General features: G+C 53.7%; 5 protein-coding genes across 5 annotated transcripts; 2 read left to right on the top strand and 3 right to left on the bottom strand.

Annotated features, from left to right (window-relative positions):
- Window positions 1-1,748: 1,748 nt before the first annotated feature.
- On the top strand, window positions 1,749-4,091 carry BU26DRAFT_400296 (ankyrin; the record flags this gene model as incomplete). Its single annotated transcript, XM_033822790.1, has 1 exon — window positions 1,749-4,091. A coding segment is annotated over one exon (2,343 nt), but the record flags the coding sequence as incomplete, so codon positions are not given.
- A 3,932-nt stretch (window positions 4,092-8,023) lies between these two features.
- On the bottom strand, window positions 8,024-9,300 carry BU26DRAFT_524736 (Mog1p/PsbP-like protein). Its single transcript, XM_033830348.1, has 3 exons — window positions 9,111-9,300; window positions 8,849-9,049; window positions 8,024-8,714 (listed from the first exon to the last, which is right to left on the bottom strand). Exons 1-3 carry the CDS (start codon window positions 9,182-9,184, stop codon window positions 8,435-8,437), a joined length of 555 nt encoding a protein of 184 aa, XP_033677111.1. The 5' UTR covers window positions 9,185-9,300; the 3' UTR covers window positions 8,024-8,434.
- A 337-nt stretch (window positions 9,301-9,637) lies between these two features.
- BU26DRAFT_524734 (uncharacterized protein) lies at window positions 9,638-10,147 on the bottom strand. Its single transcript, XM_033830347.1, has 2 exons — window positions 9,837-10,147; window positions 9,638-9,786 (listed from the first exon to the last, which is right to left on the bottom strand). The coding sequence occupies exons 1-2, from the start codon at window positions 10,067-10,069 to the stop codon at window positions 9,660-9,662; spliced, it is 360 nt and encodes a 119-aa protein (XP_033677110.1). The 5' UTR covers window positions 10,070-10,147; the 3' UTR covers window positions 9,638-9,659.
- Window positions 10,148-10,306: 159 nt separating this feature from the next.
- On the top strand, window positions 10,307-13,949 carry BU26DRAFT_524733 (putative mitochondrial aconitate hydratase). The gene is made up of 5 exons (XM_033830346.1): window positions 10,307-11,482; window positions 11,603-11,726; window positions 11,975-12,471; window positions 12,637-13,361; window positions 13,413-13,949. Exons 1-5 carry the CDS (start codon window positions 10,747-10,749, stop codon window positions 13,671-13,673), a joined length of 2,343 nt encoding a protein of 780 aa, XP_033677109.1. The 5' UTR covers window positions 10,307-10,746; the 3' UTR covers window positions 13,674-13,949.
- Window positions 13,682-16,595, bottom strand: BU26DRAFT_166144 (P-loop containing nucleoside triphosphate hydrolase protein). The gene is made up of 4 exons (XM_033820211.1): window positions 15,332-16,595; window positions 14,887-15,280; window positions 14,630-14,830; window positions 13,682-14,489 (listed from the first exon to the last, which is right to left on the bottom strand). The coding sequence occupies exons 1-4, from the start codon at window positions 16,487-16,489 to the stop codon at window positions 13,966-13,968; spliced, it is 2,277 nt and encodes a 758-aa protein (XP_033677108.1). The 5' UTR covers window positions 16,490-16,595; the 3' UTR covers window positions 13,682-13,965.
- Between the last annotated feature and the right edge of the window lie 274 nt (window positions 16,596-16,869).

The following is a 16,869-nucleotide window of genomic DNA, read 5'->3' as shown; positions in this document are numbered from 1 at the left end:
CCACATCGCCCCAGTCACTGCGGTACAGGAGACCCGTAGTATCGTACACAATCCAGGCCAACGTTCTCTGAGCCCCGGAGGCTGAAGAGGTGGAACTCATGTTCGAACTCGCAGAGCCTAGAAACTTCGCGCAATATGACGACGAAAACGTACCCAGAGAGCAGTAAGCTTGTTGATCTGCTGCTGCAGCTTGTCCAGCTGTTTCTCAATCTTCCAGCACCACCAACATGACTGTCGATAGGGTTGTTGTGCAAAGGCGACGGGCGCGAAGACAAGGAGGGTGAGGAGAAGACCCAAGGAGGCACGTGCACCCTAAACTCAGGAACGAACAGTCAGTCAACGGTCAAACTTCGTCTCCTCCGCCTCAACGTCGACGTCCATCGACTTACCAACATGTCTTCTTGCTGTCTTGCGCGTGTCGTGTCCCAGATATCCGAGGCATCTTGTCGACGCGCTTCCTCCGCTCTTTATTCAACAGCTACGCGTGGTCTGGCCCGCACTTCATCCATTCCTCGAGCCCTTACTTTACCCACCTTCAACAAATTCCTATGAAACGCCATTCAGGCGATTTCCGTTATGCTTCAAATGCTTTGGGCGCGGCTTCGCCACAAGCGCGCCACGTGTAATGAAGCATGTTTTGGGAAGATTCAATTCCAGACGTCAGGCTAGACCTATGTTGAGCCAAAGACGTTAAGAGGCCTCACGCCATTAGGGCCGCAAGCCAAGAAATCCCGTGGGTTCTCGGCCCACAGCGACAGGCTTACCTCGTTAAAGATTTCCACAGCGGGACCTGCTGTTCACATATAAGAGAAGGCTGCAAAAGGTCCGTTCAGCCTTCCATCAACCACTAGCCGGATGAGGCGGGGGAAATTGGAAATCCGAGGAACGGAACAAGCAACATCGAAGAGCCACTCCCTCGCCCTATTGGCCATGATTGAGCAGCACTTTGGAGCCACCCAACGAGCGCGGCAGATCCCGCTCGCTTTTGCAGAAGTCCCTCACACAAGGCGTACACGGGATGCAGCCCGTCAGCCTTGCGTGTAAGGGGAGGAACCTTCGCGACTACATAAACAGGGTCCGACCCTATTGGAACTCAGAAATTTCTTCCTTCTAAAAATTGGCCAGTCCGTACATTTTCCAGGATAGAGGCAAGCCTATGGCGGAACCTTTCAGTATCGCCGCGGCCGCTCTCGCATTGCTTCCGTTGGCTAACAAAGTGATCACTTTCTGCCTGGACCTCCATCCAAGCACTGTAAGGAAAGAATTGGATCAGATTATCGACGCTGTCGACTCGGTTCGCGACGTACTTCAAAGGTTAGCCCGACTTCCGCAGGACGAAACCGAACCCAATAGCCCCTCCACCCCCGACGCGAGAATCAGCGGCAGCAAGAAGGCCTTTTCTCAATGTCAAACGGAGTTAGAGTACCTGGAGGCAGAGCTAGTAAAATTAGAGTCCCCTAAACTTAGGTTCGGAACCAAAACAATTGCCTGGATTCTGAAAGAGAAAGACATGGAGCTCCGGTTGAAACGGCTTTCACGGGCTAAGGAGACCCTCCAACTGTCTCTGACTTTGGATCAAACGTAAGGCAAACCCGTGTAGCTTTGGCCTGGGTCGCGAAGCTGAGAAGCCCCAGAGTCCTACTCCTCCAGTCTCGTACAGATTCTTTGTCTATCCGTTCGGCTATGGAAGATGCGAAACAGGGTAAGCAAACGCGTTGAGCCTTTCCAGAGCACCACGATCCTGACTCACCAAAGAGCAACAGCGGCGATCCATTGTCGAATGGCTGGGGCCACCGTACCCCACGTCTGCATGTAATGATGCGCAACGCCTTCGAAGCGCAAAGACCGGTGACTGGTTTCTAAACAATAAGTGTTTCGCTCAGTGGAAGGCTACACCAAGGTCGATGTTATGGTTATGCGGGATCCCTGGCTCGGGGAAAACAGTCCTGTGCTCTTCCATCATCGAGGACCTAGGCGGATGGTGTCGCTTGGAAGATGGCCGCCTCCTTCTTTACTTCTTTTTCGACTTTGCCGCCCGAGACACAAGCGTTATCGGTATTTTGCTCCGTTCGCTACTCGCGCAGATTGTGATACAACGACGCGCCGTCCCCGACTCGATACAAGCACTGTTCGAACAGCATCATGGTGGCTTTCAGCAACCGAACATCAGGACCTTGCTAGGGACCTTGCAAAAAACGCTGGAGCACGCAGAACAGACGTATCTAGTCATCGATGCACTAGACGAATGTGCGGAAAGAGCCGATCTTCTCGAGACCTTGGAAGACATGCAAGAATGGAGATTGGATAATTTTCACATCTTAGCAACAAGCCGACGGGAGAAAGACATTGAAGAGAGCTTTCTCCGGATGGGAAGCGAGCAGTTGCAGCTAGAAGGTGCGCGAGTCAACGATGATATTCGTCAATATGTCAGCCGGAGGATGCAGAAGGAGCGCTGGCTAAAGAAATGGCCAGATACCATTCAGGCTAATATCACGTCGGTTATCACAACGCGGGCGGGAGATATGTTCCGTTTGGCCACCTTGCAGCTCGATGGGCTTAAAAGGTGCCGAACGCTTAAGTCCTTGCAAGCAACCCTATCCTCCCTTCCAGCTACGTTGGACGAAACATATTCTCGCATACTCGGAAGCATCGAGCCGGAACAGGCACGAGATGCAATGAAGATCCTCTCATGGCTTTGCTTTGCATTTCGGCCCCCAACGGTGGAAGAGTTAGTTGAAGCCTTGGCCGTGGACTTGGAAACTCTTGAATATGATGCCACACAAAGGCTCCAGGACCCTGAAGACATATTAGCGATCTGTGGGAGCTTAGTGACCAGGGCCAGTGACACCAGTGGCGTCCTCAAGCTTTCACATTACTCCGTCAAGGAATATTTAATCTCGAAGCGCATACTGGACAGCAACGAAAGATCATTCTACATGACCGTAAGCACGGCCGATGTATACCTTGCGAAGACATGCCTCGTGTATCTGCGAAGCCGGCCGTACCGTTCCCGGAACGAAGCTACTGCAACAAGCGACATAGATCACCTCGTAAAATACGCTGCTGATTTCTGGTCTGAACATTTCAAACGTTGTAGAGAAGATTCCACAGTCTTGTCGCTCGCTCGCGAACTCTTCGTGGGCCAACGCTCCCATTTCCTAGATTGGGCCTGGCTCGCCAGTATCGTACCGGACGGCTTTTATACAGAATCGCCGAAGAAAAGCGGCCCGAGTGTGCTATTGTATTACTCGGCCCTGATTGGTAGCCCTGACCTCATCGATGCCATGTTGAATCATGGCGCAGACATCAATGCCGAGGGAGGAGTGTACGGCACCGCTCTTACCGTCGCTGTGTACAGTGGAAGCCTCTCTAGCGTTGAGTTACTACTTTCTCGAGGTTCGGACGTCAATGTTCAATCGGGGTATTTCGGAAATGCTTTACAGGCGGCAGTGAGTCGGGAAAGGGTCGACATAGTCAACCTACTTCTCGCTCATGGCGCCAATGTGAATGCCTGCGGTGGTAGATCCTATACCGCACTATATGCCGGTATGCAATGTCGAAACAAAAGGGAAGAGCTGGTCAAGATCCTCATTGCTGCTGGTGCTGATGCTTCCCTTGGGCAACTTGGTTGCCTGCCGCTATGCTCAGCTGCCCGCCAAGGAGCGTATACAATTGCCAGGCTCCTCATAGAATCTGGTGCGGATCCGAACAAAGGCGGATGCCTGCAACAGGCCCTTCTCGGCGGTCACGCAGAGTTAGCAGACCTGCTCCTCCGCAGTGGAGCAAAGCTCAGCATTCGTAATAGTGTACTAGGGAGCCCTATAGGTGCAGCGGCCTGGGGAATTTCGATGCTGCGCTTCCTGGTCGGAAAGTGGAAAGCGGACTACTTGTGGACTGATCACGAAGGGAGGACCGCTCTCCATTTTGCCGCTAATGTTGGGACACTGGAAGCCTTGGAGTATCTGCTCAACCTTGGGATGGATATCAATACGAAGGATGCGAAAGGTTGGACTGCGATCCACTACGCCGCGGAAGCAAGCACAACAGAAAGATTGAAAATGCTCCTATCGAAGTGGCAACGACGTCCTTCAGAGCCAGGTGGCTGGTCGCCACTTCATTTGGCTTGCAGGAAAAATACGCCAGAAGCTCTTGACCTGCTGGTTCAGGCCGGCTTTCAGCCGACTACAATCACCACTGCACAACCCGAGTGGGATTGGACGCTTTATGACATTGCTGTTGTTTATGGAAACCACCATCTTGTTTCACCAGAAGGAAAGCCCCTGCATCCCCTTCTCTCAGATCAGCACGCGCAAAAGCAGAACCTGAGAGAAACCCGGACGGAGGAAAGGCCCTCAATGCCACTATGTTCGGCCCGTGTATGCGACGGTTGCAATCTCTTAGCGCAGGATCATTCCATCTATGGTCCTGCTTTCAATTGCGAAGAGTGCCCGGATTTTGATTACTGCTTCATGTGTAAGTTGACCGCTGACCGAACGCATCCGCATTCATCGTGGAAGATTTGGCAGCAAATGAGCTTTGGGCACGATTCGCTTCCTCCAGGTGACGAGTGCTTCGGGTACATCGACCTATCGCCGCTCTCCAGATACTGAGAGCCCTTGGGCCAATCGTTGGCTCCTCCACCAAAGGTTCGGACCACACCGGTCTAGCCTTGCAGGTACTTCATACTGGCCAGGCCTTCTAGTACCGACTATATCTCTCCGTAGCAAGCGAATTTGAAGACCTCAAGCCGTCCTACGTGCTGTGAGAACCCCTATACTTAGACCCAGCCACGGCTCGAGCTACCAATTCCAGAATGTTGGAAGGATGGAAGGGGTTCGACGCATAGGGGAAGGTGGCCAAGCATCCATTCAATCAGAGACAGTCCTAGTCCTCAGACCAACTCCCTCACCCCGACGACCACGCACAGGGTCGCCAACGCAAACGAGCGCGCTACTCAATGCTCCCCTACACGCTAGCCATATTTTCCAAATAAAATCCGTAATTCGCTTGATGAAGCGATCAAGTCTCCTTGGATGGTGTACGCGACCTTTGTTTTGAGGATAGCATTCAGCGGCTGGATTTAAGGCACCGCAGCGCGCGATTTAGTGTAAGTCCTTCTCAGGCAGCGGCTTTGCTATAAACAGCAGGTAGTGTTGTTTTGTCTGCGAACATGAACAGGGTAGTTGTCGCTCTTTAGTTCATTGGGATATGGTTTGCAAGCATGGCTTGGGGCTTCTTTCACATCCACATCTGCATGTATATATTGCATCGATATCCAAATGCCCCGGTTTCATACATCAGACACTCTATGGCTTAGTCCGAGCGACTCGCATGAAAAGTCCAACAATAGATTTGCGATTTTCCAGCTCTTTGGACTGCGAGCTCCCTCCCAAGTCCATGCATTGTTTCGGAGGAGACTTCTGGTTCCTCCCAACGCCATTCTGCACCGTCCATTCGCTTTGTAGAGCAGAACGCGGAGGCGGACATGCGTATAGAGTTCACCAGAATTTTGGAGTTGAACATCGCTCTCATCTGTCCGCTTTTCCATTCAGTCTGTCTCTGGGAACAGACTGAACATACTGTCGAAGGACTGACACTTTAGAGAACTGGAGGACCCGCACATCCGTCTCGTTCTTAGGGTTTTTTTTAGAGAAACAAGAAGCAGGAAGGATAGAGGAGAGGAATGGAGGCGGCTACGGAAGTGGGCTTTTATAGTAATGTCGCTGTCATTCAGCCTCCTAGAGTCACGCGCGTTGTCGGTACTAAATGCGCCTACGGCCCAAAGATCGGGCCGTGTGATATGAGGCGTACAGATTCCAGAACTGACCGGATATTTTGGGTCCAGAAGCCCTCTCATGCGTTCTGTGGGCCCATAGTTTCCGGAGTCCAGGCGCGTAAGCAAAAACCATGAGCGCCTTCAACATCATTTTGATTTCGGGCGAAGTCCACATGTTCGGCCGCAATGTTCTTTTAGCCTGCACCGCTGGAAGGCAAACATCGACCCTGCTTGTGGTTTCTTTGAGTCACCGTGCCCATGGCCTTTTTCTCGGCTCCCCGGCGAACCACATCGCTAGAACAGCCAGAGTTTTTAGCGGAGCAGACGAGCCGCGCATCCAAGGCGTCACGAAGAGCTTTTAGAGAAAGGGAGGAGGTGATAAGTAAGGAAAGAAGAGAGAAGGCCGTCGGAAGAAGGCTTTTTATAGTGGTGCGGACGCTTGTTGTCGGGTTGGGTTGGGCGCAGCGATCCTCATTGACGCGAGCATGGTCTGGCTCAGAGGACGGAGCCACACCGTGTAACACTCTACCACATGCTCTACAAGCACATAAGGTGTACTGTTACACGATTTTAGTGAAGCAGAAAAATCTCCATGGGCTGCTGCCGCATGATTTTGAAGAAGTCTTGTGCAGTCTAGAAGTGATCGCGGGTTTGGAACCAGAGGCTATGCTTGTCGCTAATCCGGGCTTTGGGCTCAGACGGCGGAGATCCGCATCTTAGCGGAGTGGGTACTTTTTGGGGTCGAGACGCGGAAGCTGCCATGTTCTCATGCACTATCGCTTTTTAATCAGTGCCTGTGCGCTCTCCTCTGCGTCGGGCAGGGCAGGGAAGTTGCGCATGAAATGATCGAATGTGGTTATTGGAAAGGCCCAGCGGAAGCACACATTGGATCGCACTCCGAATCCTTTTTGGGGCATCTCTAAAACAGGTGCGCACAGAAGACCTCACCATTTCCGGGTACGTTCGTGATTTCATTGCAGAGGAAGACGCATCTATTCCGCATTAGAGTCTCCTCGCGGCCAGATACAAAAGCGCAAGGCACTTCGGTGCCCAGAACTCCCCATGTGTATGTCGCGTCTGGGTTTTACGCGTCCATGCTTCGTGAGATTGGGGTTTTAGAGGTCCTTCCATGGGCATTGCATGCGTCGACTTTGGCGTCCGAACTGAGCTCACTTGTCGAAGATGACGAGCCGCTTGTGGAGCAGAAGCCGCAGCAAGCCATAAAAGTCATGCTTTGGATTTTATAGCTGGACGGTCTCCTATCTGCACTTGTTTTGGGTTCGGAGGAGGAATCCGCATGTGTCGGCGTGTGGACTGTCTTTGGAGCGCCGCGCGGAAGAACACATGCCGAGATCGAGATTTTTTTTTTTGGAGCGATATGCAAACCACGGATGCGGATAGCGAGCTTCTAGAGGGAGAACCGGAAGGAGAGTTTATAGGCCCGAATGAGGGAGACTAGGCTTGATACGACGCTCAAGTCGCCACGCGAGGCATCATCGAGAAGGATGCAAGGCTGTAGCGGCACTTGCCCTCGCCGGGGGATCATATCGAGTTCCTGGAGGACTTTTTGGAGGGAAGGTCTTCCATGTATTAGGAGCCTAAAGTCTTCAAGCTTCCGGGTGGTGGAGTGGATTCGAGCTTTAGGAGGGGAACTCATGCCGGCCTGCGTATGATCCTTCAGGCGCGAAGGTTTCCATGGAGGGATTCGGAGCAGATTGGGAAGAGCGCAGGGGGAAACAGGCCATGACTCACGCTCGCCACGCTTTTAGTAGAAGCGGTTGGGGTGCGGGTCCGGAAAACAACCCTCCATGGGATATGTTGAACGTCCGCTTTAGAGAGAACGACACCAGAAAGCTCGTACCGCGGACCGTTCTTCTTTTAGAGGACTGCAGGAGTTGGATGTGGAAGAAGAAAAAGAAGCCAGGGAGAAGGACAAGTTGCCGATTATGTAGGGAAGAAGGAAACAGCCGTGGCGTGTCTCGGAAGAGAAGTGAGTCGCTAAAGAAGATCTCGTATTTGCCGCTTCTGGGCCAATTTGCAGGGGTATATATCGTTGCAGGTCAAGGATTGCACCATGAATAGCTTGATGAATGGCTTTTGGAACTCCCGGTTTCTCAGACGGAGTAGAAGGACCGCAGAAAGCACATGGGTTCTAGCACTGCGTCTTTGCACTCTCGAGAGCCTCATCAAGTAGTTCCACCTCCGATTTTGATCCACAAGCGGGAACAAGCCGTGAACTCAACGCGGCTATACTTTGGCGGATGCACTCTATTCGATGTAGTTTTCCGACTGGAAGGAGCCCGCTCATAGACTTCCTTAGTGATGATTTAGAGATCCGCAGGAAGGGAAGCCATAATGCTAGCTCTTTAGCTCTTTAAAGGAACAGATCTTCATGTGTGGGGTAAGAGAAAGGTCAGAACTGGAGTGCAGGGCAGCTTATATAGTGAAGAAAAGACGTGACTAAGCAGCTATAGAGAGCGCGGAAGCAGAAAAGACGGAATGCACGACCGAAGAAAAGGCAAATAGGGGCGGAATTGTATGGAAATTCTTTCAATATCAAAGGTCACTCCGGAATGGAGTCATCTATCCTTTCCCCAGCCACCAGTCCAGTCCTATCTCTTCATCTAAGCCCCTCTAAACCCGCCTAGCTCTTACCATCTAGCCATGGAAAAGGCCCCAATCCTTAATCTCAAAGCTCTCCAGAATCCTGCTCTTCACCGTCTCGCCATCCTTCATCAACTGCGTCGCCTCGGCCGGCCCTACTTTCGTGTACTCGCCCGGATAGTGCGGGACGTTGACCGTGATCATGAGGTCCGTTGCCTGCTCCTTGAGGCGCAGGAGGAGAAGGTGGATGGAGACGAAGTCGGGTTGCTTGCGGTTGGGGCGCGTGGGCGGCGGAGGGGTCTGGATGAAGGTGAGGGTGTGTATGGGTTTGTTTCTGTGAGCGTGGGTTAGTAGGGGTTGGGGTGGGGCAGGTCCGCCAAGATGTGAATGTCGAGGGCATGTGATTGCGCAAAGACCGAGAAATACCCGAGCAGGCATGTAGAAGAGGAACGAGTTGGATGAACTTACGGTATCTTCGCCATAGCGGCTGTTCCTTGATCCCGGATGTTCGACGCATCGCCCGTCCCGTCAACTAGGTCGGCAAAGTGGTACTGCAGCGCCTCCTCGTCCGTCTGCTTGTCGACGTATTCCAGGACCTCGAAGACCACGCTGGTGTACCCGTTCGTGTCGAGGTAGACTTCTTGATGGTCGGGGACTTGGCGGATTTGGCTTTCCGGGGTTAGTTAGTAAAGGAGCGTTGTAGGCTAGGTGCGGAAGAGACGGTACGAACCTCGTGTCACCGAATCCGGCGGGCAGGTCGACGGTAATGGCGCCGCCGAAGAGTTCGGTCTTTTTGAATGACATGGTGGCTTGCCTGTGGAGTTACAAGTTGTTGTCGCTGATGAGTGTGGGGCTTGTTATCGGAGGGGCATGTTTGGGGTGTTGGGTCGCAGTTTATATGTGCGTCGTGAAAGGTCTTTGGTGGTCAAGTTTCGTAGGTAGCGACCAGGCAGACTCAGGCATCAAGCTATATGGGTACCTAATTCACAACACGGATATTCTGAAACATTGGACGAGATGTAGTGGTAATTCTCAAGCAATGCTGATTTGCTCGGGGTGTCCTTGAAGGTCTTCTTTGCCCTCTATGTGGTACCTTTCTAAATTTTGAACGCCTTGCAATGCAGATGCGGATGTAGGCAGAGGCAGCAAAACGCAGGCAGCACACCTTCGCGGCGGCATGCATCCTGTATACCCTGAGCTGTGCCCCCTGGGCTCCCTGCTACGAATTTTATGCCAGACATACGCCACGAAATGCTTCTTGCCGACTCCATCGAGCACCTCAACTCGCCGCGGCGGCATCGTCAACCTCCATTAGCGTTGTCGTCCGCTTCCCATTGTCGGTCCCCAGGCCCACTGCTGCCTCTGCCTCCTTCTGGGAGTATGGCTCGTCGCGGAGCTGCTTGACCCTGCGTGAGCGTCAGTCGTGCCTTCCTCGAGCGTCACCGCGCCTTCCTACCTCCGCTTGTGCACCTTCCCCTTCTGATGTGCGCCATAGTTGGCCTCGCTCTCGAACCACTTTGCGCACTCGGTGCAGTACCACTGGCCGAGCCCCGGCAGGTCCTCTATCGCCTTCGCGTCCTTGTGCTGGGCGAGATGCTTCTCATCGTGCAGGTCGGCGTGGATCTGGTCGAGGTCGCGCGTGTGCCGCCGCGTCTTCTTCTTGGACCTGTCGCCGCGTATGGCAGGCATGGCGGTTCGGCCGCGGATGCGGATGCGGTTCGCAGTCGGGTATGGCCGTCTGGGGATTCGTGGGCGACTCTCGGCTGGCGGGACGTGCGGCGGTGCGGCGGTGCGAAGCTGTCTGCAGGTCGAAAGAATTTTTCGGGGATTTCGAGCTGGGCCTTGGCGCTATCAGGACGGCGGCGACGAGCTGGTCTGCAGACCTGCGAGCGGCGCGCGACGTGTGGTCTTTAGTGCGCGAAAGCAATTCTGTGTCTGACGGCTCCTGTGCGCCGGTTATCTCGTGCCAATCATCCGGCTTGGAGCTCTCCCAAAAGGAATCGAGGCGCCGCGGGGTCGAGCTCTGGGATGCCGTGTGACGCCATCGCTACGAACACCAGCAGCGCTCACGGCGCTCGTCCGTCGCCTCATATGCTCCCTCCAGCGCACCGGCTTGCGTATCCAGCACCGGCCTCTGCAATTGCGGCTTTTTCACGCCCCTGCACGTGAAACGCGGACGACGGGAAAGCACTGCCGTTCTGCTTTTGTTTTGACGCCGAGGTAGCTCGCACCCGTGCGATCGGAACGGCGGCCAATCAGCTGAGCCCATTAGTTATCGGCCAGGTTGTGCCAGCTTCTGACGTTCTTTTCATCCTCCTCCTCCATCACTCTCCCTCCCCACTCCATCCTCGCCGCCCTCACCCACCATGCAGAAGTTCTCGAGGCTCGGCCGCATCGGCCAGAGCCTGGCCCAGCGGCGGCAATTGGCGACCGTCAGCGACGCGCCGCTCTCCAAGAAGGTCGAGATGACCAACTGGGAGAAGGGCCACTACATCAACTACCAGAAGATGAGCGAGAACCTCAGCATCGTGCGCAAGCGCCTCAACCGCCCCCTCACCTTCGCCGAGAAGATCCTCTACTCCCATCTGGACGACCCCCACAACCAGGAGATTGAGCGCGGCAAGAGCTATCTCAAGCTCCGGCCTGACCGCGTAGCTTGCCAGGATGCCACCGCCCAGATGGCCATCCTGCAGTTCATGTCTGCAGGCATGCCCTCGGTGGCCACGCCGACCACTGTGCACTGCGACCATCTTATCGAGGCACAGATGGGTGGCGCGAAGGATCTGGCCCGCGCCAACGAAATCAACAAAGAGGTTTACGACTTTCTGTCGACCTCTTGCGCCAAGTACAACATTGGTTTCTGGAGGCCGGGCTCTGGTATTATCCACCAGATCGTCCTTGAGAACTATGCGTTTCCCGGTGGTCTGATGATTGGTACCGACTCTCACACTCCCAATGCCGGTGGTCTCGGTATGGCTGCCATCGGCGTCGGTGGTGCTGATGCCGTCGACGTCATGGCTGGCCTTCCTTGGGAATTGAAGGCTCCCAAGGTTATTGGTGTTAAGCTGACAGGCGAGATGTCTGGTTGGACCGCTCCCAAGGGTGTGTATTTCCTTATCCGAGCGTCTCCAGCTAGCCGCAGAGCTCCGACCGCCGAGCTCTGCGACTGCGGGACAAGCGGGAATTGTCGGTTGAGCTACAGGAAGCTAACTTAGGTTCCAGACATTATTCTCAAGGTCGCTGGAATTCTCACTGTCAAGGGTGGAACCGGTGCCATTGTTGAATACCACGGTCCTGGCACCGCCGCTCTGTCGTGCACGGGCATGGGAACGATATGCAATATGGGGTGAGTAGGTCGTGGTACACTCCTGCATGTGTCAGCTTTCAACTGCGGAAAGCTACTCCTAAAGGCCTTCAGCGGATAATGGCCCGAGCCTTGCTTGAGTGGACTTTCCTCGTGGTACACTCCTGCATGTCTCAGCTTTCAACTGCGGAAAGCTACTCCTAAGGGCCTTCAACGGATAATGGCCTGAGACTTGCTTGAGTGGACTTTCCTCTTTAGTCTGAGACGTCTGCTAACCGCTACCTTCGCAGTGCCGAGATCGGTGCCACCACCTCCCTGTTCCCCTTCAACGACCGCATGTACGACTATCTCAAGGCCACTAAGAGGCAAGCGATCGGCGACTTCGCTCGCGAGTACGCCGCGGAGCTCCACGAGGACGAGGGTGCAGAGTACGACGAGCTTATCGAGCTCAACCTCTCGGAGCTCGAGCCCCACATCAACGGTCCCTTCACTCCCGATCTTGCTACACCCATCAGCAAGTTCAAGGAGGCTGTCAAGGCCAATAAGTGGCCAGAAGAGCTCAAGGTCGGCCTTATCGGTTCTTGCACGAATTCCTCGTATGAGGATATGAGCCGCGCCGCTTCCATTGCCGAGGATGCCATGTCCCACGGTATCAAGGCCAAATCTCTCTTCACCGTCACTCCCGGTTCCGAGCAGATTAGAGCGACTATTGAGAGAGACGGCCAGCTGAAGACCTTTGAGGAGTTCGGAGGCTTGGTCCTTGCCAACGCCTGCGGTCCTTGTATCGGTAAGAATGCGTTCTCCTCGTTCATTTGCGCTTTCGTCTTTCATTGAACACTCCTTCCCGGATTGGTCTGTGTATCGTGTGGCCTGAGGGCCTCCAAAGGATTATGGATAGTCGTTGGTGGCTTTCCACGGTATAGGTCTGGTGCCTTTGCTAACTCATGGCTAGGCCAGTGGGATCGTCGGGATGTGAAGAAGGGCGAGCCCAACTCTATCATCTCGTCCTACAACCGAAACTTCACCGGCCGTAATGATGCCAATCCGGCTACTCATTCCTTCGTCACCTCTCCGGACTTGGTTGTGGCTATGACCATCGCGGGCACCTTATCCTTTAATCCCCTTGAGGACACTCTCAAGGACAAGGACGGCAAGGAGTTCAAGCTCAAGCCACCGACCGGAGAGGGCCTGCCTGCCAACGGCTATGACCCCGGACAGGACACCTACCAGGCTCCTCCCGAGGACCGCGCCTCTGTGTCTGTCGCCGTTTCCCCCACCTCGGACCGTCTCCAGATCCTTCAGCCATTCGAAGCTTGGGACGGCAAGGATGCGATGGACCTTCCTATTCTCATCAAGGCCCAGGGCAAGACTACCACCGATCACATCTCTATGGCCGGCCCCTGGTTGAAGTACCGTGGGCATCTTGACAACATCTCGAACAACATGCTTATCGGTGCTATCAACGCTGATAACGGCGAAGCCAACAAGATCAAGAACTTCATGACTGGCGAGTACGACGCTGTCCCAGCGGTCGCTCGTGACTACAAGAAGAACGGTATTAAGTGGGTTGTCATTGGTGACTGGAACTACGGCGAGGGTAGCTCGCGTGAGCACGCTGCCTTGGAGCCGAGGCATCTAGGCGGTCTTGCTATCATCACCCGCTCTTTCGCCCGTATTGTAAGTTGTTCTGATCTGATGGTAAAAGGAGCGTGAGCTGACCCAGCACAGCACGAGACCAACCTGAAGAAGCAGGGTATGCTTCCTCTAACTTTTAGTGACCCTGCCGATTACGACAAGATTGGTCCAAATGACAAGGTCGACCTCATGTGCACTGAGCTTGCCGTCGGTAAGCCCATGACCCTCCGCGTCCATCCCGCCGATGGTGGCAAGCCCTTCGACGTTAAGCTCTCGCACACATTCAACGAGGGCCAGATTGAGTGGTTCAAGAACGGCAGCGCTCTCAACACCATGGCTAAGAAGAACAAATAAACGCCCGCAACTACAGCATCGATAAGACAAATGTCTGGGGATGTAGATAGAAGGAAGGCAAGGACTCCAGACGCATATGCAATGGCTACTGTGGATGAGGCTATGGATGTTGGAGGGGAGGAAATTGAACTTTTGCAAGGTGGCGGGTCGCCAGAAGAGGGCCAGGTAGAATTGGCAGAGCTTTCCTTTGATATCATCCGGGCTCAAATAAGGTTGGGTCTGGCTTGTACGTTTTACGGTATTTAGCATGCATTTCATTGACATTTTCCATGACTGTGCCACTCCGCGAGTCCTATTCGCTCTTGTATCGCCGCATCATCCTCCCAATCCAGCACAGCGCCTTATTCTCAAAAAGAGAGCCATATAGGCTGCGGAAGACTGACGCGGCAAATGCCCAATGTAGACGCCCTGAAGTCCTCCAGGCTTTCCAACCCCATACCCGCTGGTCTCTGAAGTCTTCGTCGAAAGACGACATACATCGCGCTGCGGAGAAGATGTCTTCCGGGAGGATCGCGCGACCTTGGCCCTGCGCTAGAGCGTGGGCTACGCGGACTGTGTTCTTGATTTGGCGGCCGTTCATGTCGAGCGAGGCGATGCGGTTGAGGAAGCCGTCATTGAGCCACGCTGGCTGTTGCTGTTGCTGTTCGGAACCTTGCTGGACGAAGGTCTTCCATAGGTCGCGTTTCGAGTTGGTCGACAGGTGGGGATAGGCGATGGATAGGTGGATGCGCGATTTGAAGGCTGGATCGATTGTTTCGACGCGGTTTGTTGTGAGGAAGAGGATGCCTTCGAAGTATTCGAGGACGCGGAGGAGGACTAGAGGGGTGAGGGTTAGCTGGAGCTCCGTTTTGAAAGTGGTGGTGGGTTGGGGCGCCCCGGGGGGGGGGGAAGTGTTGCGGTTAGCTAGGGCTTCGTTTTGACGATGGGGCTTTGTTTTGAGGACCGGGCATTCGAACCTGAGACTAGTTCGTTCCGAGGAAGGTTCTCTCCCCTTTCCGCCATGAAGACGTCCATTTCATCTATCAGCACTACTGCGCCCCACTTTGTGGCCAGGTTCAGTGCAGCAGATAGCTGTGCTTCTGTAGTACCGCGGAAGAGACCCAACTCCCCGGAGCCAACGGTATACAATGGACGCTGCGTGAGCTCTGCAATACTTTCTGCAATGTATTAGCTGTCCATTCTCCGCGTTAAAACCACAAAAGGGGGGCTTAACCCGCTGTAAATGTCTTCCCCACACCTGGTGGGCCATGTAGCAAGAAAATGAGGCCCTTTCCTTTCCCCTTGATCAAGTCATCGAAGCCCTCGGCGCCTTTCTCCCAGCTCCTGACGAGTGCGGCGATTATTTCCTTCTTCTCTTGGAGCAGCACCAACTTCGCAAACGTATCGGAATGGAAATTGATGTCCTCGATTTGTTGTACGTCGACCATGCCCCATCGCTTAGTAACGAGAGATAATGCCGGAACTCGATAGTAGCATACAAGAAGCTGGTCTTCGCTCAGTTCTGCTGGCTCATCGGATTCCGTATCGATGACGGAATCAGGTTCGAAAATGGGCCGTTTCCACGTTCGGTAGTACTCCTGGGCGTCAATCATGATTCTGTGGTGCGCCTATACATGTCAGCTCGACTTTAGTAGTACTTTGCTAGTAGGGTTAGGTACCAGATACTCTTCCTTTCCATTATCACTGGACTCGGGCGCTGATGAAATGTGGGCAGTCCCATCATACATCCGGTAGTGGGTCCCGCGCAGGGCCGCATACTTTCTTCCTCTGGCTACCAAGTGTTCTCTGACTGACTCTTCCTCTTTGTGAAACTGCAACGGAAATACGGGCAGCTCTGTCAAGGCCTTGTAGCCTGCATAGTGCAGGATGTTGAAGCAAGCCCTCGTGTAACCGAAGACCTTCCCATCACATTCGATTCGGTCAAGCTCGACTTCCCATCTCAATTTGCTTTCACCATCATCTTTCATCTTGTCAATGCGCACGCATTTGCGAATGGATTCGGAATGCTCTTTCGGTTTGACGTAAATCATGGTACCGGGTTTGAACGCCATCCAGAGGTTCGGGAAGTCTAGACCGGGAACGCTTCTATTCCCAAGCATTGTGCTGTCGTACGCGGAGATTTCATTTCGCAGAGCTTTCCTCATGTACCTGAGGCAGAAGAGGACATGCTCTTTCATCCGAGGGTCGTCGTGCGCCATTGCATAGTCCTCCAGCTCCTGGCGATAATGAAAGAGGCACTCAGGTTTGCCGTAAAGAATAACACTCCTCTCCGAATCTATGCCGATTCCAGGGTACGAACCGATGACTTCCCTTAAGGCTGTTTTGATGAATGGCGACCTAATTTCTAAGTGGGTGCATATCTGCAGCCCGGAGTAGAAGTTCCGGGTGAATACGAGGGCTGCTTCGGAACTCTTTTCTTCGTCGTCCTCCAGTGCATACTTTGTACCAGTTCGCAGGGTGACCTGATCCCCTTTGGAATTGTGGCGGGAATCGTAGCTGTGGAGCTCGCAGAGTGTGCCACGAGTTTGGTCTAAAGTTGCTGGACCAACATATTCAAAAGGATCGTCATCGGCGGATGGCACTTCTTCATCGTCGAACTGAGACTCCACTTCCCCAGTCTGGCTCTTCTCTTCCACCACAGAATCACTCTCACACTCCTGAGCATCAGGGCTCGCTCTTGTTTTGGCGTTGTGCTTCTTTGGTACAGCCGACTTCCGCGGGGTCGATGAGCTGAACCTGACTCTCGAACTAGCTTTAGCGAAGCGCTTCGTCTGAACACCTGCCTTGCGCGTGTTGATGTTTTGGGGATTTGCCATGTCGTATGTATAGCAGGGATGACGAATCGCAATGAGTAGTAAGTGGTGTGCGAATGAAACTGACTGAAAGAATAGACACGAATTTGCAAAGGGATTCTGGATGCATACGGCTTGTATATGTATATCGAAAGAAGGCAACACGAATGATCCGACGTAAGGCAACGAGGAAGAAACGCGCCTGCCTCACTACTCACTCAGCCTTTCCACATCGCTTAGAAGTTCCGCTTGCGGCTTGTATGAGCTGTGGCGGCTGCACTCGATCCAGCTGACGTGTTCTTAGGATGCATGGCCGCATCGGCAACGGCCTCCGACCGGCCCACCGCCCCAATATTATTGTAAGGCTGATCCCTCATACTGTCCTGCAGCCACATTTGCAACAT

This window comes from Trematosphaeria pertusa, assembly GCF_010094035.1.
Source record: "Trematosphaeria pertusa strain CBS 122368 unplaced genomic scaffold BU26scaffold_21, whole genome shotgun sequence".
Taxonomy (NCBI): Eukaryota; Fungi; Ascomycota; class Dothideomycetes; order Pleosporales; family Trematosphaeriaceae; genus Trematosphaeria; species Trematosphaeria pertusa.
This window is presented reverse-complemented; position numbering and strand designations above follow the sequence as displayed.

What these genes read in the sequence shown, in the direction of transcription:
- BU26DRAFT_166144 (XM_033820211.1), bottom strand. Translation starts at nt 16,489, where the DNA reads ATGGCAAATCCCCAAAACATCAACACGCGCAAGGCAGGTGTTCAGACG. An exon ending in GGGGAAGACATTTACAGCGG is followed by an intron (nt 14,831 to 14,886) that starts GTTAAGCCCCCC and finishes AATACATTGCAG; the next exon opens with AAAGTATTGCAGAGCTCACG. An exon ending in TCGGAACGAACTAGTCTCAG is followed by an intron (nt 14,490 to 14,629) that starts GTTCGAATGCCC and finishes TCACCCCTCTAG; the next exon opens with TCCTCCTCCGCGTCCTCGAA.
- BU26DRAFT_524734 (XM_033830347.1), bottom strand. Translation starts at nt 10,069, where the DNA reads ATGCCTGCCATACGCGGCGACAGGTCCAAGAAGAAGACGCGGCGGCAC. An exon ending in GGGAAGGTGCACAAGCGGAG is followed by an intron (nt 9,787 to 9,836) that starts GTAGGAAGGCGC and finishes ACGCTCACGCAG; the next exon opens with GGTCAAGCAGCTCCGCGACG.
- BU26DRAFT_524736 (XM_033830348.1), bottom strand. Translation starts at nt 9,184, where the DNA reads ATGTCATTCAAAAAGACCGAACTCTTCGGCGGCGCCATTACCGTCGAC. An exon ending in GCCGGATTCGGTGACACGAG is followed by an intron (nt 9,050 to 9,110) that starts GTTCGTACCGTC and finishes AACCCCGGAAAG; the next exon opens with CCAAATCCGCCAAGTCCCCG. An exon ending in GCCGCTATGGCGAAGATACC is followed by an intron (nt 8,715 to 8,848) that starts GTAAGTTCATCC and finishes CCACGCTCACAG; the next exon opens with AAACAAACCCATACACACCC.
- BU26DRAFT_524733 (XM_033830346.1), top strand. Translation starts at nt 10,747, where the DNA reads ATGCAGAAGTTCTCGAGGCTCGGCCGCATCGGCCAGAGCCTGGCCCAG. An exon ending in TGGTTGGACCGCTCCCAAGG is followed by an intron (nt 11,483 to 11,602) that starts GTGTGTATTTCC and finishes CTTAGGTTCCAG; the next exon opens with ACATTATTCTCAAGGTCGCT. An exon ending in GGAACGATATGCAATATGGG is followed by an intron (nt 11,727 to 11,974) that starts GTGAGTAGGTCG and finishes CTACCTTCGCAG; the next exon opens with TGCCGAGATCGGTGCCACCA.